At 47.2% G+C, this 26,750-nt stretch overlaps 1 protein-coding gene across 1 annotated transcript in view; it reads right to left on the bottom strand.

The window, feature by feature from the left end:
- Positions 1 to 1,549: 1,549 nt before the first annotated feature.
- The window catches only part of LOC147124618 (uncharacterized), a 41,481-nt gene continuing 16,280 nt past the window's right edge, over positions 1,550 to 26,750 (bottom strand). The window contains exons 3-6 of the mRNA XM_085982565.1: positions 17,587 to 17,746; positions 11,596 to 11,684; positions 11,367 to 11,466; positions 1,550 to 1,659 (exon numbers count right to left, since the gene is read on the bottom strand). Of these exons, the coding sequence (XP_085838691.1) occupies positions 1,550 to 1,659; positions 11,367 to 11,466; positions 11,596 to 11,684; positions 17,587 to 17,746 (459 nt within the window). The remainder of the gene's footprint in view (positions 1,660 to 11,366; positions 11,467 to 11,595; positions 11,685 to 17,586; positions 17,747 to 26,750) is intronic.

Below are 26,750 nucleotides of genomic sequence, written 5' to 3'. Positions count from 1 at the left end.
TTGATTTCCAACGTGTGGGAAGCCTTTGCAATTGGGTTTTTCATGACTGAAAGTCCCCTCCGATGACGTCATCATTGCCGCTGCATTTAAGGTCCACAGCAAGCCTTCCTTCTTCTGCAGAATGCCAAGCTTCTTCACTGTGCAGTGTGAGGGAGCTGCAGCAAATATGACAAGCGGGAGGGGCAGATCAGCTCCTCGCTTTGACGAGGTGGCACTGCAGGCATTAGTGGATGTGGCTAGGGCCAACAGGGAGGTGCTCTTCCCTTCATCAGGAAGGAAGAGGCCTCCCACTCAGACCAAGGCAGTGTGGATGCAGATGGCTGAAGAGGTCAACTCCTTGGGAGTCACCTGCAGAACCCTGGATACAGTGCAGGAAAAGATTTCATGACCTTCAGCGCACTGGAAAAGTGATTATGAATTTCCCATCACCCTCAATCTGATCCCCATTGCCTTTCCTCACCAGCACTCAGCTTTAGCAATCTCTTCCTCCACATCCCACTTGTCATTAACATCCATGCACCCTTACCCATTCCCTCTCTCTCTATGCTCACAATCACGTAACTATTCGACCATGCAGCCCTCACACTCCCTATCACTCTGATGCTTTGAACACAACTGACAACACACAGGGAGGGCCCTTGGTCTTGCAACCTCACTCCATCTTTGTCTCCTTCTAAGTATCTATGCTATGCAATCTCTACACTCACTCCTTCATTCTCACTCATCCGCTTGTCTCCCTCATTGCAGGAAAAGAGAACTCACAACAAAAGAGAGCGAGCCAGGACAGGGGAAGGGACAGCCTCAATAGCCCACCTGACCCCCTGGGAGGAGGCCGTCCTGGAAATTATGGGAATAGGGGATGATTCGCGTGTGAGGGACGGACAGACGGGTGTAACACAGCAAGCTGATGACAGAAAAGTTTCCCATCTATCTCTTTGACATTGCACGAGAAAGGGGTAAAAATTATTACGGGTAAATCATTATGTTTAAATCATTGTGTTCAGAAGAGATTAGGGGTTAATCTTAAAACCTGTGTGTTAGCTTTACAGAAACAGTAGCTTGCCACTATGGCAGTTTGTTGCAATAGCATAAAAGGGAAGTAGTGAGTTGCATTTTGAACTGTTATTTTATAATTAACTTAGGGGCCTGAGTTGTATCCAATCACTGGCTAGCACCTCAGTAGGTCAAGCCTCAATAAATGGCAAAAACCGGACTCCAATGTCCAGGTGACCAGCTTCAGTTGAGATAAAGAGGAACCGAGAGATTAGATCTGTTAACAATGTGCTAATATAGACAAGTTGTTTTGAAGAAACTGCGATTGGAGGACAATTTGTTGCTAGGGTCCTAGGGTTGGCTTAAAGTATAAATGATGTAATAATTACTAACTGCTGTACCTTTCCGGCTTTTCAAATGTATAAAAACGGCTGTCGGCCATTGTATCTTTGAGAAGAGGTATCACAAGACCGCGGGGTCTTTGATCTTCTCCCAGAACGTTCTGATAATAAAACTGTGTGCTGCTATTTCACGACAGACTTGTGTGGATCTATTTTCACTCCAGCAAATTGGCGTAGTCGGCAGAATGCTGCGGAACTGAAAGGCCGCCCGTACCAGTGAACCCGGACAAGAAGTCAAATTTTGACCGTCCAGAAATGGAGTCATCTGGGAAGGCAGAGGGACAGTGCCGTAGCATCAGGAATCAAGTGAAAGTCTGTAAGAGGTAGGAGAACACAGTTGTATGAGTGTGGATCGCATGTACTAAGGGAACACTGTGTAGCGATAAAGGTCGCGAAGGAATGAGTGATTGACTGACCGACACGGACAAGGAGGGTACCTGTCTCATCGACCCTAGCCTGAGCCTGAATTAAGAGGGCGATTGGGCCCCACGTGATGGCCAGGATCAAGTAGGCTGAGAGACTCCAAAGTACCCTGGGATCGTGAGGTCATTGACTATATGTATGTTTAATTGTGATTAATTAACCGCTTAAAGTCTTTTAAGATATCAAGGTCTACACCGCGTAGAAGGACTCAACCTAAAGGAGTTGCAAGTAGCAAGTACCTCTGACAACTCGGGTTGCAAGCACGATCTCGCTCTGCGAGAGTAAGTAAGGGACGTGCCGCTGACAACGATTGGGAAGGTTGTGAGTTAAACTACAGATGGTGTCGGGAAAAGAGATAGAATGGGGACATAAGAACATAAGAAATAGGAGCAGGAGTAGGCCAATCGGCCCCTCGAGCCTGCTCCGCCATTCAATAAGATCATGGCTGATCTGATCCTAACCGCCAATCCACTATCACAGAACCATCTCCTGAATCTAACAGAATTAGACACACGAAATAGGAGCAGGATCAGGCTACACGGCCCCTGGGCCAGCTCCGCTACCCACAGGGCCATGACCGATCTGAACCTAGACTCATGTCCAAATTCCTGCCCGCTCCCCGTAACCCTTAATTCCCTTTACTTCTAGGAAACTGTCTATTTCTGTTTTAAATTTATGTAATGATGTAGCTTCTACAGCTTTTTGGGGCAGCATATTCCATGGACCTACCACCCTCTGAGTGAAGTAGTTCCTCCTCATCTCAGTTTTGAAAGAGCAGCCCCTTATTCTAAGACTATGCCCTCTAGTTCTAGTTTCACCCATCATTGGGAACATCTTCCCCGCATCCACCCGATCCAACCCCTTCACAATCTTATATGTTTCAATAAGATCGCCTCTCATTCTTCTGAACTCCAATGAGTAGAGTCCCAATCTACTCAACCTCTCCTCATATGTCCATCCCCTCATCCCCGGGATTAACTGAGTGAACCTTCTTTGTACTGACTCGAGAGCAAGTATGTCCTTTCTTAAGTATGGACACCAAAACTGTACGCAGTATTCCAGGTGCGGTCTCACCAATACCTTGTACAACTGAAGCAATACCTCCCTATTTTTATATTCTATCCCCCTAGCAATGAAAGCCAACATTCCATTGGCCTTCTTAATCACTTGCTGCACCTGCATACTAACCTTTTAAGTTTCGTGCACCAGGACCCCCAGATCCCTTTGTACTTCAGTACTTTCCAGTTTCTTGCCATTAAGATAATAACTTGCTCTACGATTTTTCCTGCCAAAGTGCATAACCTCACACTTTCCAGTATTGTATTCCATCTGCCAAATCTCTGCCCACTTACTTAGCCTGTCTATGTCCCCTTGCAGGGTTTTTATGTCCTCCTCACTCACTACTTTCCCTCCCATCTTAGTATCATCTGCAAACTTTGATATGTTACACTCGGTCCCCTCCTCCAAATCGTTAATATAGATTGTAAAGAGTTGGGGACCCAGCACTGACCCCTGCGGAACACCACTAGTTACTGATTGCCAGTCTGAGAATGAACCATTTATCCCAACTCTCTGCCTTCTGTTAGATAGCCAATCCTCTATCCATGCCAGAATATTACCCCCATCCCGTGATTTTTTATCTTAAGCAATAATCTTTTGTGTGGCACCTTGTCAAATGCCTTTTGGAAGTCTAAATACACTACGTCCACTGGTTCCCCTTTATCCACCCTATATGTTACTTCCTCAAAGAACTCCAGCAAATTTGTCAAACATGACTTCCCCTTCATAAAACCATGCTGACTTTGTCCTATTAGATTATGATTATCCAAATATCCTGTTACTGTCTCCTTAATAATGGACTCCAAAATTTTACCTACCACAGATGTTAGGCTAACCGGTCTATAGTTTCCAGCCTTCTGTCTACTGCCCTTTTTAAATAAGGGTGTTACATTAGCAGTTTTCCAGTCTGCCGGGACCTTTGCTGAGTCCAGGGAGTTTTGGAAAATTATTACCAATGCATCCACAATCCCTACCGCCACTTCCCTCAAGACCCTAGGATGTAAGCCATCAGGTCCAGGTGATTTATCCGCCTTGAGTCCCATTATTTTACCGAGTACCACTTCCTTAGTGATTTTGATCATGTTTAGCTCCTCCCCCCCTTTAGCCCCCTGTTTGTCCAGTGTTGGGATATTTTTAGTGTCTTCTACTGTAAAGACTGATACAAAATATTCATTCAGTGTTTTTGCCATCTCCATATTTCCCACCATTAATTTCCCAGTCCCATCCTCTAAGGGACCAACATTTACTTTAGCCACCCTTTTTCTTTTTATAAAACTATAAAAACTCTTACTATCTGTTTTTATATTTTTTGCTAATTTACTTTCATAATCTATCTTCCCTTTCTTAATCAATCTTTGTTATTTTTTGCTGTCTTTTAAAGTTTTCCCAATCCTCTATCCTCCCACTAGATTTGGCTACCTTATATGCCCTTGTTTTTAGTCGAATACTATCCTTAATTTCTTTACTTAGCCACGGATGGCTGTCTTTTCTTTTACACCCTTTTCTTCTCAGTGGAATATATTTTTTTTGGAAGTTGTAAAATAACTCCTTAAATGTACACCACTGATTATGTATCGTCTTACCCTTTAATCTATTTTCCCAATCCACTCTGCTCAATTCCGCTCTCATACCTTCATAGTCTCCTTTATTCAAGCTTAGCACGCTTGTTTGAGATCCAACCTTCTCACCCTCTAATTGAATATGGAATTCAACCATGTTATGGTCACTCATTCCTAGGGGATCCTTTACTAGGACATTTTTAATTAATCCTGTCTCGTTACACAGGACCAGATCTAAGGTTGCTTGCCCCCTGGTCGGTTCAGTTACATACTGCTCAAGAAACCCATCCCTAATACACTCAATGAACTCATCCTCAAGGCAGCCCTGCCCAATTTGATTTGTCCAATTAATATGATAGTTAAAATCCCCCATAATTATAGATGTTCCCTTATTACAAGCCTCAACTATTTCCTGATTGGTACTCCGTCCAACAGAGTTGCCACTGTTCGGAGGCCTATAGACTACGCCCACTAGTGTTTTTTTCCCCTTATTATTCCTTACCTCCACCCAAACTGTTTCATTATCCTGATCTTTTGACCCAATATCATTTCTCTGTATTACAGTGATTCCTTCCTTTATTAACATAGCCACCCCACCTCCCCTTCCTTCCTGCCTGTCCTTCCTGATCGTTAAATAACCTGGTATGTTTAATTCCCAGGCATTGTCACCCTGCAGCCATGTTTCTGTAATGGCCACAAGATCATACCCATATGTAGTTATTTGTGCCATTAACTCGTCTATTTTGTTACGAATGCTACGTGCATTCAGATAGAGAACTTTCAAAGATGTTTTGTGACACTTAGTTCCTGCTTTTGCCCTTTTTATTACTTTACCTTTTACTCCATACCTTCTGCCCCTTCCTGACATGCTCTGGTTTTTAATTTCCCCACTGCTACCTAAGTCTATGACCTTCTCTGTTGTCATTTGTATTATTTGCTCTCTAGGAACCTCCCCCCCACTAGTTAGTTTAAAGCCCTCTCTACAGCCCTAGTTATATGATCCGCCAGGACTCTAGTCCCAGCACTCTAGTCTCTGACTCTTTCCTTTACTCCCCCACAGGACCATCACAAGCATCCGCCCCCCTAGCCAGGAAGAAGAGGCTGAGCAGCCAGACTCCTCAGAGGAAGCTGCAACCTCTGAGGGCGCAGCGTCAGCAGAATTCAGCGCACCCAGCACCAGCGCAGACACTCACTCCTCGGTGGGACTTTTGGGACATAGAGTAGTGTTGTCACCTGGTGTATCACAGCTCACAAGTGAGCATCAGCAGATTGTGGAGACAGGGACAGCAGTGGAGAGTCCTAGTCGGAGGGCGCAGGACTCTGCCAGCTCGGTTCAGCAGCATGTCGACCCTCTGCCTCTGGGTCCATCCATAAGATCAGAGGTGATGGAACTCCAGGCACAGAAGCAGGAGTCTCTGGCAGGTTTTGTCTCTAGGGTCGCTGTGAGTGTGGAGCAAATGGAGGAGTCCATAGCGAATATGAGCAGAGCCTTTGTGGAGTCATTGGCGCATGAACGCATCACCACGGAAAGGATGGCTACCTCTGTGGAAAGGATTGCTACCTCCGTGGTAAGGCTGGCTACTGTTGCCCCAGACCTGAGACTACTAAGTCCTGCCACCTGCAAATCATGGCTGATCAAATCTCCTCTTTAATGGTTGACCTGCAGTTAATAGTCAGCAATCCAATAGTGCTCCTGCCAGGTTTCACATTCGTGTTTCCCACCAGGCGTGTTTCATGTGGGAAAAGGGTTAAAATCGCAAGGGCCTTTCAAAATAGGATTATAGAGGCCATTTAGTGGTTGTTAAGGGCCTTAACAACCAGTCCCGCCTGTTGGATGTGGGACGGAGTTGGGACCATCAGGCACGACTGAGTTAAAATTGCTCGGAGTCGGGAACCAGGCGGTGGGGGGGGGGTCCCGCCCACCAGTTTTTGCGATTTTAACCCCCCGCACGCCTCCACGGCTCAATGAAAATCGAGTCCTTTGGGTCTGCAGGAAACCAGGTTGTATAAGTCTATTGTATAACCGTAACAGTTATTATACTATTGGTGTCTGAGTTATAAACTTGTATTTAGAGAATACACTCAAGCCTGAACCACGAGGAATCATTTAATTGAGTTTAAAGGGATTTCCTTACATATTGGCGTCCCTGGGTGAGCTCGAGTTAAAGTGTTGGGGAAACAAATGTAAGTTCGATTGCTAGACACGGTTCCGACGAGAGGGATACGGTTTGCGACTAAGTGAAATAAATTAGTGGACGGTCTCTCGGTCATAAATTGAGTACAGGAGGTAGGCGCCATGGTGGAAGAGTTAGTTAGTATTATTCAGAAATATGGGGACAAGAAGCTAGAAGCATGCAAATTATTAATGTCTGAGATAGACAGTCTGGGACAGATTTCGGAATTACACAAAAGGTTACGGAAGGAAAAGAAAATTAAATGGCGTGATTGGAAAGCCATGATTATTCTGTGGCAAATGCAGAAAATAACCAAATTAAAAGAAGAATTAGAAGGACAAAAAGGAGTAGCAGAGATGAATAAGAGTAGGTTGAGTGAGGTTGCGAAGCAGTTAAAGCACAAAAAACAGCGTTGCAAGTCTCTGTCCGGATCACTATCTTATTTACGGATTGAGATTAGTGATAAGATCAGAAAATTGATGCAGCATGAGGCAGAGCTGGGAGAAAACAAAAGGGCTGGATTTATTTTTAAATAGCTAGTTGGGCGGGGAGGTGGAGTGGTATTCTTGGAAGAAAAGATCAACAAAGCTGAGAGTCTCGTTCATTTAAACCTGCCTTGTGATCTTGGGAAAGTTTTAAAAATTTAATGACAAATAGTATACACAGGAGTCCAGAAATTCTGTAATCCTAGGAGCGCAACTCTAGAGTAATTCTGGTGGGGAGGAGGGGGAATGAAATTTGGATCCACGGGTTTTTCACTCCCTTTGCACTAACCAGCTCAATTGTGCTCGGGGAGGGGACACTTTGGGGCTGAGCTTCAGGTGTCATGTACTACCCTGGGAAGTCTGACAGAAACGCCTGATAGGCCAGGTGAGATTTAAGTCTACTGGGGCTCATTCTGAGTCATAGGATGTCCCCAAAAGTAAGCTGTCCACAGGGATCAGATACCGTTCCCAAAGGAATCAATTACCATTGCAGAGTAGCAGTTCTGAGGAGAAATTTAAAAGAATTTCTGCTGATCTCTGTCTCCAGACTGATCCAACCTCTGGCTCCCCCTCACAGAGCAACATGTACTGCTCCAAAATTGCAACGCCTCCGTGGGTCAGGTGGCCCTGTTGTGTAACTACAGGTGCTGGAACTTGACCCTATTATTTAAATGACCCTGCCCCAGGAATTAGGATGGGGTCACTGGCAGGTTAAAGTAGCTGATGGAAGTTCCAACCCCCTGCACTTCTGCCGATGTAACAGTGCCACATACTTTGTATCCCACAAAATCTTTCCAGTTATTTTTCTCTCTGGTTTAAAGAATGCTATCGCTTTTTAAGTACAAAATCAGGAAGCACTACAAATTCCTGCAAATCATCTCAAGCAAAGGGACATAAATCCAGCTCCCGCTTGCATAGTATTCAGTTCAATAATTAACCAGTAAGTGCTTTTACCGCCACAGTAAACATTACAAATAGTAGTACACTGTGTTACCTACAGCATCTGACCTTGAAAAACTTGGCAAATTTTTTGAGCCACTTTTATGTTGCTGGTTAGGGTGCTGGGGAGGGTAGTGCAATGCTCAATTGAAGATTCAAAACCTACAAGTACTGCTCTGCCTGTTTTTGCTTGCAGTATGCCACCAGTCTCAGTTAGGCCAATTGGGATGGATGTTTCTGTGTTGTACTGCCTCCGATGTCAACTTTCAAAAGCCATGACATTTTGTGGCCTGGATTCTGTCAGAAGCATGGAGTTCTTTATATTGATAGGTGCCACTAATGGTGGAAGTACCATGCAGGGCCACTGATAGCAAATCATCAAGGTGCCATTAAAACACAAGCCAATGCACTAATGCAGGGGTAACCAAATTACAGCCTATGGAACTGTAAACCCTGGCATCTCGCCCAAAAAGCCCAGGTAACTCAGTTGTATTTGCGCTTACTTCTTAGTTGCTCATTTGTCCTTTTTGAATTTTGTGCGCCTGGTGGATTGGAAAAGCAATTTCTTAGTTGTTGTGCCTCATTAGTGGATAAATCTTAATTGAAAAACATTCCATATTAGTATCACAACTTGGACAAATAGTGGGAAGCCTATCAGTGCACTGTGCTATTATGCAGTGGTTTAAATTCAACAACAGCAACAATCTGCATTTATATAGCACCTTTAAGGTAGAAAATGTCCCAAAGCACTTAACAAAGATGGAAGAGAAAAAAGCCATGATGGGAGAGTTGGGAAAGGTGACTGAAAGAGTGGTTGAAAAGAAAGGGTTTGAGAAGGTATTTTAAAGTGAAAGGAGAAGTGGTGAAATGGCGGGTTTTAGGGAGGGAATTCCAAGAGTAGGGCTGAGGTGGCTGCAGGCTCTGCCACCAATGGTGAGGCGAAGGGGATTGGGGATGAACAAAAGGCCAGAGTTAGAGGAGGCCTGAAGGTTGGAGCACGAGCCCCTTTCTGAAGTCCCTCCGCCTGGCTATACTTTCCACCACCTACCCTGTCTAAACCACCACAGTGATATCATGCCTCTGAACGCCAAGTCACACTGTGATCTCTCGCCTACTCCACTGGCATCTTCTCCTTCTTCAAGCACCTTAACCTGTTCCACCCCTCTCGCCTCTCCTTTAAAATCCTCATTGTCTACCAAACCCCATGTTTCTCCCCAAGATATCCTCCCTTCTTTCTTCCCTCAGCATCTGTGCTGAGCAACTTCTTATCCTCGGTGATTTCTATCTCCATCTCAGCTTTCCTTGCACTTTCTTCTTTTTATTGCACTCTTGTTCTTCCTAAACTTCTTTCTCCATATAAATTCTCCCATCCTTATTCATCACCACCCGCTCGACCTTGCCATCTAACAATATGGGCAGGATTTTCATTGGGCCATGGAGGCAGGATTGGAGGCGTGTGGGGGGTTAAAATCTTGAAATCGGGGGTCACGAATCCATCCCGCCCCCAAGCCAGTTTCAAAGAAGGCAGATACCCAACCTGTGCTGGGACCCGCCTCCCCGAGGCGGGAAGGGGATTAGTGCCAATTAACTGCCTGTTTACAGGTAGTTAACAGGCAGTTTTTAGCCTAATCCCTATTTTTATTGCTGAAGTGTGGGATTCCCGACGGCTCCAAACCATGCCAAGTTAGCGAGGCGGGCCGTCGGGCTGAAGGGCTTGGAGGGTTCGAGATGTCCGGTGTTCAGGTGAGTGATGGGTGCATGAGTTCAGAGGTAAGTGTGTTTGGTGTGTGTAAAGTGTTTAAAGAAGTTTTACTTACATTTACTTACCTTTACAGCCTTCCTTCCTTCAGGTCTCGGGAGTCCCTCATCTCAACGGCACAGAAAGCAGAATGGCCGCGAGCTGTCAAAAGTTGCAGCATTCAGCTTTCTCTTCTGGAGAGATCTCTAAATCAGCCTGAGAGAAAAGAATTAACTTGGAGTACAGATTATCAGTGTTTGATAGCTTCAAAGAGCTGTCAAACGCTGATATTTAATCTGTCAAAAGCTTTTGACAGATGAAATGTCAATCTGTGATGTCACCTGTTGCCGGGTGGGCTTTAATTGGCCTGCTGAGCCCGCTGGGCGGGCTCAACAAGGTCAATCAAGTGAAAATCACGTGGGTTGGCCACAACTCGATGGAGGCGGGACTACAACCCCGAAAGTTGTAGTCCCGCCTCCTACACGCCTCCTCAATCAAAATCCAGCCCAATCTCTCTACTCCCGTAGTCTTGATCACTGATGATCACTTTCTTCTATCCCTTACCACCCAAATCTGCTTACACATTCCAATTCCTCTTCTTTCTACATCTGTCCCTGGAAAAATCTCTCACCCAAGTTGCTTACAACTCACCTTCAAACTCCCACCTGCCTAGCCTTTGGCCCTCCATTCATCATGATACTAAAGCTGTTGATTTGGTCAACCACACTCTCACCTCCACCCTAGATTCCCTTGTCTCCCATCATGGTTTACTCCCCCAGTACAGCCCCCATCTTCACTCCCATAAATCTAAGAGGTGCAGACTTGAGCATATCTGGCACACAATGGGTTTAGCCATCCATCACCAGATCTGTTGGATCACATCAAGCTCTTCTGGACCTCACTCTCCTCTGCCATAACCAACTCAAGGATTACCCTGGAGAGCAAAGCTAACCCCCAGCTTCTTTTCTTCACTATCAAGGATCTCCTTGCACACCTCTCCCCTACCCCCTTCACCCTCACCTCTAACAAGTGTGAGGTTCATGGAATTCTTTGTCACCAAGATAGAGACTGTATATGCTGCTGCTTCTGCTGGTTTCCCCTCTTCCAAACCACCCAAACCTTACCCCAGGACCCTCTACTCTAGCCCTGACCACACATCTCTCTCTAGATTCTCCCTCATGCACTCTCCAAGTTCATCTTATTCTTGCTTCTTTAACCCCATTCCCACTAGACTACCTTCCCTTCCTAGCCATCATGCTGGCTGACATTGTAAAGGGTTCCCTCTTCTCAAGCACTGTCCCCCTCCCTTTCAAAACTGTTATCATCACCCGCTTCCTTAAAAACCCCATCCTTGATTCCTTGGTCCTTGTAAACTACTGCTCCAACTCAAACCTCCCTTTCCTCTCCAAAGTTTTTCCACAGCCCCAAAACAACCCTACCCAAGACCACGAACCACATTCTCTGTAACTATGGTGCATTATCCATCCTTGTCATGCCTTGACTTTTCTGTAGCCTTTCACGATTGACCACACCATCCTCGATTATATAGCGCCTTTCACAAACCTTACTACCTGTAGATTCTACAGTTTACTGACCTGCATTTTCAGGCTCCTTGAGTTTACATTTCATCATTCTTTCTTGCTTTGTTTCCATTTCATTCAACATTATTGTAATCGACTCATGCTGTAAAATATACTGAAATGACAAATGAATAGCTTTGTTCAGTAGCATATAGAATACATAAGACTTGCACTGTTTACCAGACCAATTCAATAACATATTTCAGACTTCTAAAACATTTTGTGTACTTTCTGTGGCACTTACATAATGTGGTTTTTCTGAGTCCTTATCATTTGGTAAAGTTGGTGGTGTTTGCTCATCATCACAAGAGGCACAGTTATCATTTGAAGAACCTGCAAAATACATATCGAGTGTCTATATGGAGAGATAGCAGTGCTAGATTTACCAATCAGTGATCTTTGTTTTCTTGACAGAAGGGGCTGGATTTTCTGCTGCGATCTGACCTGATTTGGCTGCAACACCTTTTACAATGCAGCATTTTTATTAAACTTACATGACAGAAGAAAACAAAATCAAATAATACCCCTTGGTAAAAATATTTCACATCAGAGGACCCCTGTTTTCGCACCTCTACTTCACACAGAAGTTGCCACATAGCTATGCCAATTGTAAATGTTACACCTGTCATAAATCTCATCATCGAGAAACTACCTATGAAATAACACTGGACGGCCAGCTGGTGGCGCCGTCCAAGGAGTATAAATACTCGGGCGTTGGCACCAGCTTTCCAGGGACATTTTGTAAGACAAGGAGCTAGTGGATACAACTAGACTTCCATGTTCTGAAACAAGTTGATTAAAGCCTTGCTTATGCTCAAACCAGGTTTTATTATGTCAACACCCTTGTTCAAAAAAGGGTGTAAAGATAAACCCAGCAACTACAGGCCAGTCAGTTTAACCTCAGTAACGGGGAAGCTTTTAGAAACAATAATCAGGGACAAAATTAACAGTCACTTGGACAAGTATGGATTAATTAAGGAAAGCTAGCATGGATTTGTTAAAGACAAATCGTGTTTAACCAACTTGATCAAGTTTTTTGATGAGCTAACAGGTTGATGAGGGCAATGCGGTTGACATGGTGTACATGGATTTCCAAAAGGCATTTGACAAAGTGCCACATAATAGGCTTGCCAGCAAAGTTGAAGCCCATGGAATAAAAGGGACCGTGGCTGCATGGATACAAAATTGGCTAAGTGACAGGAAACAGAGAGTAGTGGTGAATGGTTGTTTTTCAGACAGGAGGAAGGTAAACAGTGGTGTTCCCCAGGGGTCAGTACTAGGACCACTGCTTTTCTTGATATCTATTAATGACTTGGATGTGGGTGTACAGGGCACAATTTCAAAATTTGCAGATGACACAAAACATGGAAGTATAGTGAACAGTGAGGAAGATAGTGATAGACTTCAAGAGGACATAGATAGGCTAACGGAATGGGCGGACACGTGGCAGATGAAATTTAATGCAGGAAAATGCAAAGTGATACATTTTGGTAGAAAGAATGAGGAGAGGAAATATAAACTAAAGGGTACAATCCTAAAGGGGGTGCATGAACAGAGTGAGTAAGGGGTATATGTGCACAAATCGTTGAAGGTGGCAGGGCAGGTTGAGAAAGCAGTTAAAAAAGCTATGGGATCCTGGGATTCATGAATAGAGGTATAAAGTACAAATAATGGAAATTATGATGAACCTGTATAAAACACTGGTTTGGCCTCAACTGGAGTATTGTGTCCAATTCTGGGCACTGCACTTTAGGGAGGATGTGAAGGTCTTAGAGAGGGCGCAGAAAAGATTTACGAGAATGATTCCAGGGATGAGAGACTTCAGTTACGTGGATAGACTGGAGAAGCTGGGATTGTACTCCTTAAAGCAGAGAAGATTGAGAGGAGATTTGACAGAGGTGTTCAAAATCATGAGGGGACTGGATAGAGTACATAGAGAGAAACTGTTCCCATTGCCAGAGGGGTCGCGAACCAGAGGACACTGATTTAAGGTGATTGGCAAAAGAACCAAAGGCGACATAAGAAAAAACTTTTTTATGCAGCGAGTTGTTAGGATCTGGAATGCACTGACTGAAAGGGTGGTGGAGGCAGACTCAATCACAGCTTTCAAAAGGGAGTTGGATAAGTACCGGAAAGCAAAACATTTGCAGGACTACGGGGAAAGGGCAGGGGAGTGGGACTAGCTGAGATGCTCTTGCAGAGAGCCGGCACGGGCTCGATGGGCCGAATGGCCTTCTTCCGTGCTGTAACCATTCTATGATCTCTTGGAGGGTGACTTGCAGACAACTTATGCCACAGGGATGGCTCTTCCAGTAGGATGCATTAAACATTTATGCCACCAGATCCTTCCAAGCCACTGCTGGTAACAAATCAGTCAGTTGGCAATCCACAAATTCACCAAGCAAATGGCAAATGCCTAATTTGCAAAGGACAGCACATTAATCACTTTCCATGAGAAAAGAAGACGTCAGCTCGACCGAGCTCAGAACCTTTCCCAGGTGCCAAGGCCTGATAGTAAATGGCACCCAGTTACCCACTTGTGCCTGGCTTCCATCTCCTGACAGGCAAGGTGCACTGCTGTCCTCCACAGGGAATGTCCTGAAGTGCCAAAGACGGGAATCTTGACACCCACCTCATACAGCAGTGCGATCACTTTGCCAACCCTCCAACAGGGATTTGGGCGCGGGCCCTGTTCCAACACGTACACAGACTCAGATGCACTGCAGCAACTCGCCAAAGATTCTTCAGCAGCACCTCACAAATCTGCGACCCCTTGCACCTAGAAGGACAAGGGAAGCAGGCGCATGGGAACACCATCACCTCCACATTCCCTTCTAAGTCACACACCATCCTGACTTGGAAGTATATCGCCATTCATTCATCGTCGCTGGGTCAAAGTCCTGGAATTCCCTGTAGGATTCGCAAAATTTCCAAATTTCCCCAAGGTTATTAATAAAAGGGACCATATGGACAATTTTTTAAAAAGGGTACCCAAAGATGGCGTCTGCACCTCGTGACCAAAAGCCTGTAAGATTTTAAAAGCCTGAACTCTGCAGCACAGAACAAGCAGCTTTGGGAAATCGAAACTTAAAATGCATTTCTGTGAAGAGGACTTTTGTGTTTGGAGGGCCAGACAGCTAAGCAAACAATTGAATATGCATTTTCGTCAAATTGGAACAGATCAACCCAGTTAGGCATAAACAGGAGGCCATTAGTTCGTCTGCATAAATAATCGGAAACAGCTTAAGGAAGCCATCAAGGCTGGACAGGCCGATTAAAATGCATTAATGACAATACCGCCCAGACATCAGGCCATTAGGTGCGACAAATGGCCATCTAAAAACAGTTATTTTAGATTGGTACAATCATTTAAAACAGCCCGCCAAAAGTGAAACAATGGACTAACCTGATTTGGCGTGCAGATAAGGGGCCATCGAAAAGAGTATAACTGTAGGCCCTTAGTACCAACCGCTCTCTTGTCTCTGGTCGCTTGACTCTTGCTGTGCTTGGGCTACCGCCGCTCGCACTCGAGCCCTGGCCTCGTGGCGGGTTCTCTTCTCGCTCCCTGCATTAAGTTGCAACCAAGGACATCCATACCAACAGCAGGGGAGGGGAACGAGACCCGAGTCCAAAGTCACCCAGGACACAAGAGAGGGCAGAGGAAACAAGGCGAGACGAACCGAGACGAAGAGTAAGGTAGACCCGACAAGTGCAGAGAAGGGCAGCAGAAGACGTATTAATTAAAAAACCCGAGCGCCGAGTTATAAGCTGACGCTCGGGGAAGAAAGTATCTGAGGACAGTGAGACTAAGTTGGTTGGGCGAACCCCGCAAATAAGCTGACGCTTGGGGGCAAACCTCTTGCTGAACACTGCAAATAAACGCAGATGTCCACGCCATGACGAATATGTTGGCGTTCTAAGGATGGGTAGTAAAATCTAAGCAGTAAAGACTGCTAATCGTCTCATTGACGCAATGTTACCGCCGACAACCGCCCAAGGGAGAAGAGAACCCATCGTGACGAGACGACGACGGTAGCTGAGGAGAAGAAAGGTGTGTCGCAGCAGCAGCTCCAGCACCGCGCCCTGAGACCACATGGCGACCGAGTACCCCAAAGGACAGCAGCCCAGACCTCAAAATCGCGATTGCTAAAACAACAAGTTTTGCTTTGGATTGGTGAGCATGAATTCCTGGCCCCTCATAGCTTAATCTAGTTAGGTATAGGGATGGGATAAGGATAAGGGGATTGTTAAAGTAATTGTTTTTCCCTCGATGTGCCGTGTGTTCCCCATTCCTTGTATAAGTATATAGTTGTAGTGTTATATGCCTGTAATTGTGTTCTCTACCAGTAATTTTTCTCATAAGACTGTGTTTTCGTTTCTGTTTTAATAAAATCTTGGTTTTCTTACACCGAACCACCTGTCTACTCAAGTCTTTCCGCCGTCTGTACCTAAGTCCGGTGTCTAGAACCCAGGGGCGTGGGAGCGATTCGAACCGCTCACCAACAGTCAGGGGCATAACTGACTGGGCGCACGCGCCACCCCCTACACCCTCCCTAATAGCACTGTCGGAGTACCTTCACCACACAAACTGCAGCGGTTCGAGAAGGCGGCTCACCACCACCTTCTCAAGGCAACTAGGGATGGGCAATAAATGCTGGTCTTGCCAGCGATGCCCACATCCCATAAACGAATAAAAAGCAAATGCTTCCATATTGGATTCCTTTCATTCCCTCAGGCTTGGCGACGGTTGACAAATGTTAAAAGTTGTGTGAGCAATTATAGTTAATTGGGTTGCCAAATCTGCTTGGATGTATTCCAGGAGGTTACATCGCATGACTTCCTGTAGGCAATGATCAGTCATTTCCAGATACTTGCCAGTTCAGGGCTGATTATAAAGAAGAGTGATTTGATTATTATAGTGATCTGGGTTGTTATGGTTGGGGTTGTCCACCGGGTGGTGCTGTAGCCAATGCTGCTGCTAAGGTCAGGGGTTTTACTTCCTGTTAAGGTCAGCAAAGGTCGAATGCCAGGATGCAGGCCTGATGTATGTGTTTCCCAGTTGTTAATAAAGTACTCATGTTAATTCTAACATCTAGCCTCTTCGAGTCCTTGTTCCAATTAATGGATTTATCACAATTATTCTGTTTTTTAACTCCTTACTTATTGGTAATTACCAACCAGGGGCATAACTAGAGGTTTACTTTATAATCTTACGGGATGGGGAAAATGCTTTTCACATTTGGTGCTCTACAACGGGAGTCTAACACCTAAACATGCAATCTCAAGTCTACGGAGGGCATGGAGTTCCACAGTGCAGAGCGACAAAGAAAAGTCGCTACCTGTAAAGTAGCTTTGTGCAGTGACTAAACGTTGTTTTGTGCACTCATGAAGAATCCTGCCTGCTACGGGGCGGTGCATGGGCATAAGGACCTGTCAGGCAAGGACGTGTGAACTTAAAGAGAGCTCCATTTTAATTTTAATTAAACCCTTGAGTTGGCTGGGCCAACAAGCAGTTGCAGAATAGAGATAAAGGAAAAAGAAATGAAAAAAATCCTCAGCCCTGTGGCAGTCTTCAATTTCAGTATAGTCTACACACTCATTTTAATTGACCTTTCCTGAAATGCAATGGGCGGATTGTCAGAAAATCTCCTGGGTTGTTCACAGCCTTAGGGTTGGCTAGCTACTGGCACAAGACAAAAAGCTATGCTGAGACCTTATGCTAATTATTTAAATAAGCTGACCCTACAAAATCCAGCACCGTTACCTAGGGTTGCCAACTCTGGTTGGACGTATTCCTGGATGTTTGATGACATGACCTCACACTTCCAACTGCCCCACCCAGTCAAACAGCCTTTTTTCCCCCACATCTCCAATATTTTTATAACCAATAAACAAAAATGTTGAAAGAAAATGAAAAAAATACATACACAATTTTTTTTGAATGCCCTCATGAATTTACTCCCAGGTTGCAGCATTGTCCAGGAGATTAATCTTTAATTCCTGGAGAATGCAGGAGGGTTGGCGACCCTACCATTACTTCAGTGTGCTGTGGGCTAGCTTGGGCCAGGTAGCCAACCATTCCCAGACATCAGGACTTGTCCTGGGAGTTGTCTTTGTGTCAAGAAATAATTTGCAACTCATTATGAGGAAATTCTACTACAAGAACATTTCATAATCTCAGTATAACCTTTCGAAACATCCATTTCATTACTGATTGAGCCACTGTAGAACCAACCTATAATTGGCTGTGGTTGTTCATAAACAGGCACCTCACTATTGCAGTGGGCCTCAAGTAGATCTTTAATCTTATCATCAGCAATTTCATCAAAAGCACTCTTTCCATCTGCGCTCTTCTGCTTAGGATCAGCTCCGTACTGTAGTAGGAGTTTCACAGCCTAAAAAGATACGTCATCATGAGAATTCTTCCAGCTAAAATGCCAACACTTTTGGGTAAGATCTTTTATAACAACCTATTTTCTTCATTTATAGAGCCAAATTCCAACCTTGAAACTATGAAGTTATGATCTTAGTCCTGGGTTTTACTCTGCACAGACAGGAGTGCGTTCGTGTTTGTGGTAAATCTGTTTCTATATGTGATTGTTATTTTTCATCTGCTGTGACCATATATAGGAACATCTAAATGTCTGCCAGTGGTTTTCTAGTAGTCGATCAAATATTTTCCTCACCCACCCCATATACTGTAGGCATACACAGACCCGTAATTTTTTATTTTGGTATATACTGAAATGCTTTGCCAGGCCAAAAGGTTTTTCGAAGTGAAATAAAGTTTGTGAATGTAACAGACTGTCTTTCACTGATAAGTGGACATGGAATGTGCTTTGATAAAGGCAGCAAACATTTGGTGAGCTTTCACAAGAAATTGATGGATTTGGAAGTTGCGTTGTAATGGAGATATTTCAAGAGCTGTGTTTCAGATAAGCAGATACTGACAGTAAAAATGGTTGTGACTGCAGGGGGTAGTCATAGACAACAGAGCTAAACAACTAAACAAACCCCCTTAGATTTGCAGACTTTGGGCTGGATTTTACCAGCCCTGAGGTGGTGGGTTTAGAGGCGGGACTGGTGGGAAAAATATTTTAAATGACGACGGGTTCTGATCCCGCCGTCAATCCACCTCCACGCAACTTTGCCAGAGGTGGGCTTGCAGAGTCCGTTTCGGTCGCGCCTCCAGGCGGCGGGATAGGCCCTTAATGCACTTAACTTGAGTACCTCTATAATCCCATTTTGAGAGGCCTTTCAAATTTTGCCACATTTCCAGCGTGCTGCACGTCTCTCCTGAAACACGCCAGCTAATCCTGCCAGGTTGACAAGTGGCTGGCTTCCTAACAGCTGCAGCTCCACCATAAAAATGGAGCTCTCAACAAGGATCAGTTGCAGGTGGCAGAAATTTGTTTTTGCAGGTCTTGGAGAACTTTTTGCAGGCCCACTGATCTTGGAAGTGGTTAAGCTGAGATCCATCTCCACTGTGACCTCCTGGGAAAATCCTCTCTCCACACTGACTGAGCGCTTCCTCAATGGAGCTATCTACCAGCAGCATTGAAACCATTTATTTCCTTTCATCCTGGTCCTCAGATTCGGAGGACGAGCAGCCGCGGCAGCAGCAGAACCAGGAACAACAGCAGCAACAACAGGAGCGCCAACCTGCTGCTCACCCACCTGATGGTGCACAGGGCAGAAGGCGCCAGTGCAGGGAAGCTCATCACCGCAGGAGATACCCCCAAAACAGGGTTTACGGGATGAGGATGAGCTTCCTCAACATGACTGAGCAGCAGTGAGACTGAGACTATCGCGAGAGGTAGTCAGTGACATCTGCACAATGCTGCACCAACACCTGGAGCCCAGAGGAGTGGGTGGACACCCCTCACCAGTGGCTGTCAAAGTCACCACTGCACTCAACTTTTTTGTTTCGTGCTCCTTCCAGTGATCATCAGCAGACATCAGCGGCATCTCCCACTCGGTCGCACACACTTGCATTATGCAGGTTACCGATGCTCTCTTTGCAAAGGCGCACAATTACATACACTTCTCCACGGATCAACCAAGTATAGCCGCGCGTGCGGTTGGCTTTGCAAATATGGATGGCTTGCCAAGGGTGCAGGGCATCGTAGACTGCACACATGTGGCCCTTACGGCACCCCATTATAACCCAGCTCTTTTTGTCAACCGCAAGGGCTTCCACTCCCTCAACGTGCAGCTGGTGTGTAACCACAAGAAGGAAATTTTGCATGTTTGCGCCAAGTGCCCTGGCAGTTGCCATGACTCGATCATCCTGCGGCAGTCTAGTGTGCCTCTGCTCTTCAGTCCGCCAAACCAACTTTGCGGATGGCTACTTGGAGACAAGAGCTATCCCCTGAAGACATGGCTAATGACACCGTTCAGGAGGCCATCCAACGAAGCTGAGGAGCGCTACAACTCCAGCCACATTTCGACCAGATCTATCATCAAGCAAACCATCGGCTTGCTGAAGATGCGATTCAGATGCCTTGACAGATCCGGTGGAGCCCTGCAGTACTCAGCAGCCAGGGTCTCCAGAATCGTCGTGGTCTGCTGTGCACTGCACAACAATGCACAGCATCGTGGCTTGCAGCTGCCTGAGGAACAAGTGGCTCAGTGCATAACCTCCTCAGATGAGGAGGAGGAGAACGAGAACGAAGACCTTGCGGATGCGCAGCAACCAGCTGCACCAGCACGCGAACACATTACTGCCCGGGATGCAAGGGATGCACTCATCTTGCCAGATTTGCTTAAGTTGCCAATTCAAACACATGTACCTGGCACCTTCTTACCACACCATAGACAATGGACAAGAGCCTGTGGCTTCCTAGCCCTCTGACCACCATCATGACAAATACAATTCACCCTGAGCCCTCAATATGGAACTTCCATTTCCGAAATGACACAAGCCACAACTTCAACAGTTTGCCATCACTTCATTTTAATACATTGACTAAAGGATGGCATTTAACAATTAAACGCAACAGAACACCCAAGTGACTATCCTTGTGACTACTTGTGCTTTATCTTCCTCTTACATGTGCTCCTATGTGGTGCTTCCCCTGTGGCTTCAGCAGATGTGGAGGCCCCTTGCTCACTCTCATGCTGCTCCTGCTTTGACACCTTTGGCAGGCGTCCTCTGGGGTTGCGAGCCTCTGAGGGCTCGCCAACAGTTTGCTCCTCCTGCGGCTGTGCAGGGGCTGAGATGTCCATCTCAGTTGGGTGAGGACTCTGGTGGGACTCCGACCGAGGGCTCCGCAGTGGCATGGGAGCGTGAGTGCTTGGAGAGGAGCCCCCACTTCCTTGTTCTCTGCCACCAACATCCCTCTCATAGGTCAGCCCACTTCAGAGCTAGCAAGTGCCTTGACAGCACCTTGCTGCACATTAGGGGGGCCATGAGGACTTCCATAAAGATCTGGTTTCTCTGATCAATAGCTGTCCATCGCTCCTCCAGAGATGTCAGTCTATTCTGAACATTCACCATGTTTTCCACACTCTGGCGACTTAGCTCCTCCATGGCCGTAGCCATCCTCTCCTATACCGTAGCCATCCTTTCCACGGAGGTAGCCATCCTTTCCACGGATGTTGCCATCCTTTCCGCAGTGATGTGTTCATTCGCCAATGCCTCCACAAAGGCTCTGCTCATGTTAGCGTTGGACTCCTCCATCCGTTCCACACTCGCAGTGACCCTGGAGACAAAACCTGCCAGAGACTCCTGCACCTGTTCCTGGAGTTCCAGCACCGCTTCCTTCTCAATGGACCTGGAGGCACAGGGTCCACATGTAGCTGAGCAGAGCTGAGAGTGCCCTGCGGCCTCCGACAAGGGCTCTCCACTGATGTCCCTGTCTCCACCATCTGCTGATGCTCACTTGTGAGCTGTGATACACCAGGTGACAACACTACTCTATGTCCCGAAGATCCCACCGAGGTGTGCGTATCTGCGCTGGTGCTGGGTGCGCTTAATTTTGCTGACGCTGGTCCCTCAGAGGTTGCAGGTTCCTCTGCGAAGTCTTTCGGCTCAGCTTCTTCCTCCTGGACAGTGGGGAGGGGGACTGTCGATGATCCTGTGGGGGGAGTAAAGGTATGAGTTAGACATGTGATATAAACATAGCATGCACATTGAATAGAGTCATAGAGTCTAGAGTCATAGAGTTATACAGCACGGATAGAGGCCCTTCGGCCCATCGTGTCCGCGCCGGCCATCACGCCCTGTCTAATCTAATCCCATATTCCAGCATTTGGTCCGTAGCCTTGTATGCTATGGCATTTCAAGTGCTCATCCAAATGCGTCTTGAATGTTGTGAGGGTTCCAGCCTCCACAACCCTTCCGGGCAGTGAGTTCCAGACTCCAACCACCCTCTGGGTGAAAAAGTTCTTTCTCAAATCCCCTCTAAACCTCCCGCCCTTTACCTTGAATCTATGCCCCCTAGTTATTGACCCCTCTACTAAGGGAAAAAGCTCCTCAGCATCCATCCTATCTATGCCCCTCATAATTTTGTACACCTCAATCATGTCCCCCCTCAGCCTCCTCTGCTCCAAGGAAAACAAACCCAATCTGCCCAGTCTCTCTTCATAGCTGAAGCGTTCCAGCCCTGGTAGCATCCTGGTGAATCTCCTCTGCACCCTCTCCAAAGCTATCACATCCTTCCTGTAGTGTGGCGACCAGAACTGCACACAGTATTCCAACTGTGGCCTAACCAGTGTTTTATACAGCTCCATCATAGCCTCCTTGCTCTTATATTCTATGCCTCGGCTAATGAAGGCAAGTATCCCATATGCCTTTTTTAACACCTTATCCACCTGTTCCGCCGCCTTCAGGGATCTGTGTACTTGCACACCCAGATCCCTCTGACCCTCCGTCTTGCCTAGGGTCTTACTATTCATTGTGTATTCCCTTGCCTTGTCAGTCCCCCCAAAGTGCATCACCTCGCACTTTTCCGGGTTAAATTCCATTTGCCACTGTTCCGCCCATCTGACCAACCCATCGATATCGTCCTGCAGACTGAGACTACCCTCCTCGCTATTTACCACCCTACCAATTTTTGTATCATCCGCGAACTTACTGATCATACCTTTTACATTCATATCCAAGTCATTAATATAGACCACAAACAGCAAGGGACCCAGCACCGATCCCTGTGGTACCCCACTGGCCACAGGCTTCCAGTCACAAAAACAACCTTCGACCATCACCCTCTGCCTTCTGCCACTAAGCCAGTTTTGTATCCAACGTGCCAAGGCACCCTGGATTCCATGGGCTCTTACCTTCTTGACCAGTCTCCTGTGCGGGACTTTATCGAAGGCCTTACTGAAATCCATGTATACCACATCCACTGCGTTACCCTCATCCACACACCTAGTCACCCCCTCAAAAAATTCAATCAAATTAGTCAGACATGATCTTCCCTTGACAAAGCCATGTTGACTATCCCTGAGTAATCCTTGCCTCTCCAAGTGGAGACTGATTTTGTCCCTCAGAATTTTTTCCAATAATTTTCCCACCACTGATGTTAGGCTCACTGGCCTGTAGTTCCCCGGTTTTTCCCTACTCCCCTTCTTGAATAATGGAACTACATTAGCGGTTCTCCAGTCCTCTGGCACATCCCCTGTGGCCAGAGAGGTTCTGAATATGTGTGTTAGAGCCCCCGCAATCTCTTCCTTTGCCTCACACAGCAGCCTGGGATACATTTCGTCCGGGCCTGGGGATTTATCCATTTTTAGGCCTGCTAAAACCGCCAATACCTCCTCCCTCTCGATGTTAATGTGTTCGAGCATATCACAGTCCCCCCGCCCTATTTCTATGTCTACATCGTCCCTCTACATAGTGAAAACAGATGCAAAAAATTCATTTAGAACCCCTCCTACATCTTCCGGCTCCACACACAGATTGCCACTTTTGTCCCTAATGGGCCCTATTTTTTCCCTAGTTATCCTCTTACCCTTAATATACTTATAAAACATCTCAGGATTTTCCTTTATTTTGCTCGCCAGTGTTATTTCATGGCCCCTCCTTGATCTCCTAATTTCTTTTTTAAGTATCCCCCTGCACTTTTTGTACTCCTCTAGGGCTTCCTCCGTCTTTAGCCTTTTGTATCTGCCAAAAGCCCTCCTTTTTTTTCTAATCCATTCTCGTATATCCCCTGACATCCACGGTTCCCTGTGGTTTTTGGAACCACCCTTGACCTTTACGGGAACATGTTGCCATTGTATGATCTCAATCTCCCTTCTGAAAGCCTCCCATTGCTCCGATGCGGATTTTCCTACAAGTAGCTGATCCCAGTCCATTTTGGCCAGATCCTGCCTTATCCTATTAAAATCGGCCTTCCCCCAATTTAGAACCTTTATTTCCGGCCCATCCCTGTCCTTTTCCATGACCACCTTAAATCTCACCATATTATGGTCACTGTCACCAAAGTGCTCACCTACTAGCACTTCTTCCACTTGGCCGGCCACATTCCCTAGAATTAGGTCCAGTACCGCCCCCTCTCTTGTAGGACCTTCTACATGCTGGCTCAAAAAGCTCTCCTGGATGCACTTTAAGAATTCTACACCCTCTGTGCCTTTCACACTCTGACTATCCCAGTTAATATTGGGGAAGTTGAAATCCCCCATTATTATTACCCTATTATTTGCACATTTCTCTGAGATTTGCCTACATATCTGTTCCTCTATCTCCCCCTGACTGTTTGGAGGCCTATAGTACACTCCCAGCAAAGTGCTTGCCCCCTTCTTGTTTTTAAGCTCCACCCATATGGCCTCATTAGAGGAACCTGCTAATATGTCATCCCTCCTTACTGCAGTAATTGACTCCTTAATTAATATTGCTACACCCCCTCCTCTTATACCCCCCCCCCCTCTGTCTCGCCTGAAGATTCTGTACCCCGGAATATTGAGCTGCCAGTCTTGCCCCTCCCTCAACCATGTCTCCGTGATAGCAACAATATCATACTCCCATGTGTTTATCAACACCTTCAGTTCATCCACCTTATTTGCAAGACTCCTTGCATTAAAATAGATGCCATCCAGCCTTGCCCTTGTATATTTGCCCTGTCTACCAAGCTGACTTGTTTTTTTCTCTATAATTGGCAGCACATCACCCCCTCTTTCAGCTCCCCTCTGTATCCCATCCCCTTGCCAAGTTAGTTTAAACCCCCCCCAACAGTGCTAGCAAACCTCCCCGCAAGGATATTTGTCCCGCTCTGGTTCAGGTGCAACCCGTCCGACTTGTACAAGTCCCACCTTCCCCAGAAGCAGGCCCAGTGATCCAGGAAAGTAAAACCCTCCCCCCTACACCAACTCTTTAGCCACGCATTCATCTGCTCTATCCTCCTATTCCTATACTCACTAGCACGTGGCACTGGGAGTAATCCAGAGATTACAACCTTTGAGGTCCTGCTCTTTAATCTGTTACCTAGCTCCCTAAATTCTTGATGCAGGACCTCATCCCCCTTCCTACCTATGTCGTTGGTCCCAATGTGGACCACGACCTCTGCCTGCTCACCCTCCCCCTTAAGAATGCCCCGTAGCCGCTCAGTGACATCCATGACCCTGGCCCCAGGGAGGCAACAAACCATCCTGGAGTCACGTTTGCGGCCACAGAAACGCCTATCTGTCCCCCTTACGATAGAATCCCCTACCACTATTGCTCTCCCACTCTTTTTCCTCCCTTTCTGAGCAGCAGAAGCGTCCCTGGTGCCAGGAAGCTGGCTGCTGCTGCCTTCCCCTGGTGAGTCATCCCCGTCAACAGTATCCAACTTGGTATACTTGTTTGAAAGGGGGATGTCCGCAGGGGGCCCCTGCACTTCCTGCCTGCCTCTGTTGCTCCGCCTGATGGTCACCCCCTGTGCAGCCCTACCCTGAGGCGTGAACAACTCGCTAAACGTGCTATCCACGACCCTCTCAGCATCGCGCATACTCCAAAACTCATCCACCCGCAGCTCGAGCGCCACAATGCGGTCTACAAGTAGCTGCAGCTGGATGCATTTCCCGCACACATGGTCGCCAGGGACACTGGCAGCGTCCCTGATTTCCCACATAGAGCAGGAGGAGCAGAACACGGGTCTGAGCTCTCCTGCCATGACTTACTCCTTTAATTAATCTAAAAATTTATTCAATACCCCAGTTACAGGTATACTCTAGGGTGCTTTATTTACCAACTGTCCTCACTACAACACAGAGCCCCTAGAAATTTAACACCACAGAATTCAAGCTTGTAATGAAAAGAGAGAAATACTCACCAACCACTCACTTACCTGCTCCCTGGTGACGTCACACCCCGATTACTTTTTACCTCTCTGCAACTTCTGAGCTCGCAGACTGGAGTTTGGTATGCCTCTCCTGGCCCCGCTGCCGCCTTTTGTAGCTCGCCGCCGCCGCCGAGTCTCCCGCAGGTCCGCTGCTCCCACTACCTGCCGCCGCTGCTCTGAGGCCTCTCCTGGCCCCGCTGCCGCCTTTTGTAGCTCGCCGCCGCCGCCGAGTCTCCCGCAGTCCGCTGCTCCCGCTACCTGCCGCCGCTGCTCTGAGGCCTCTCCTGGCCCCGCTGCCGCCTTTTGTAGCTCGCCGCCGCCGCCGAGTCTCCCGCAGGTCCGCTGCTCCCGCTACCTGCCGCCGCTGCTCTGAGGCCTCTCCTGGCCCCGCTGCCGCCTTTTGTAGCTCGCCGCCGCCGCCGAGTCTCCCGCAGGTCCGCTGCTCCCGCTACCTGCCGCCGCTGCTCTGAGGCCTCTCCTGGCCCCGCTGCCGCCTTTTGTAGCTCGCCGCCGCCGCCGAGTCTCCCGCAGTCCACTGCTCCCGTTACCTGCCGCCGTTGCTCTGAGGCCTCACCTGGCCCCGCTGCCGCCTTTTGTAGTTCGCCGCCGCCGCCGAGTCTCCCGCAGGTCCGCTGCTCCCGCTACCTGCCGCCGCTGCTCTGAGGCCTCTCCTGGCCCCGCCGCCGCCTTTTGTAGCTCGCCGCCGCCGCCGAGTCTCCCGCAGGTCCGCTGCTCCCGCTACCTGCCGCCGCTGCTCTGAGGCCTCTCCTGGCCCCGCTGCCGCCTTTTGTAGCTCACCGCCGCCGCCGAGTCTCCCGCAGGTCCGCTGCTCCCGCTACCTGCCGCCGCTGCAGATGATCATAAGTCAATGGGGGAGAAATTCGGTATCGCCCCATTTGGGGCGCAATTATCGGTCGGGCACAAGGTTTAGCGCCTGGCGCTATTTATCGCCTCCGACTGCAAACTTGGCTTCTATCGCCCCTGGAGGTGAGTGGAGCACTAAATCAGGCCTCTCTTAAGGTGCTAACGCCGAGGTGCGAGGCACTAACTCAGAGCGCTGGCGAAGCTCATGTGATGTCAGTCAGCAATGGAACACAGACACCGGCCAGTTCTTAAAGGGGAAGGTCAATCTTGCTTT

Source organism: Somniosus microcephalus, chromosome 1, assembly GCF_052327205.1.
Source record: "Somniosus microcephalus isolate GS21.2 chromosome 1, FLI_Smic_1.0, whole genome shotgun sequence".
Taxonomy (NCBI): Eukaryota; Metazoa; Chordata; class Chondrichthyes; order Squaliformes; family Somniosidae; genus Somniosus; species Somniosus microcephalus.
The sequence above is the reverse complement of the archived record's forward strand: the minus strand, read 5'-3'. Positions and strand labels throughout refer to the sequence as shown.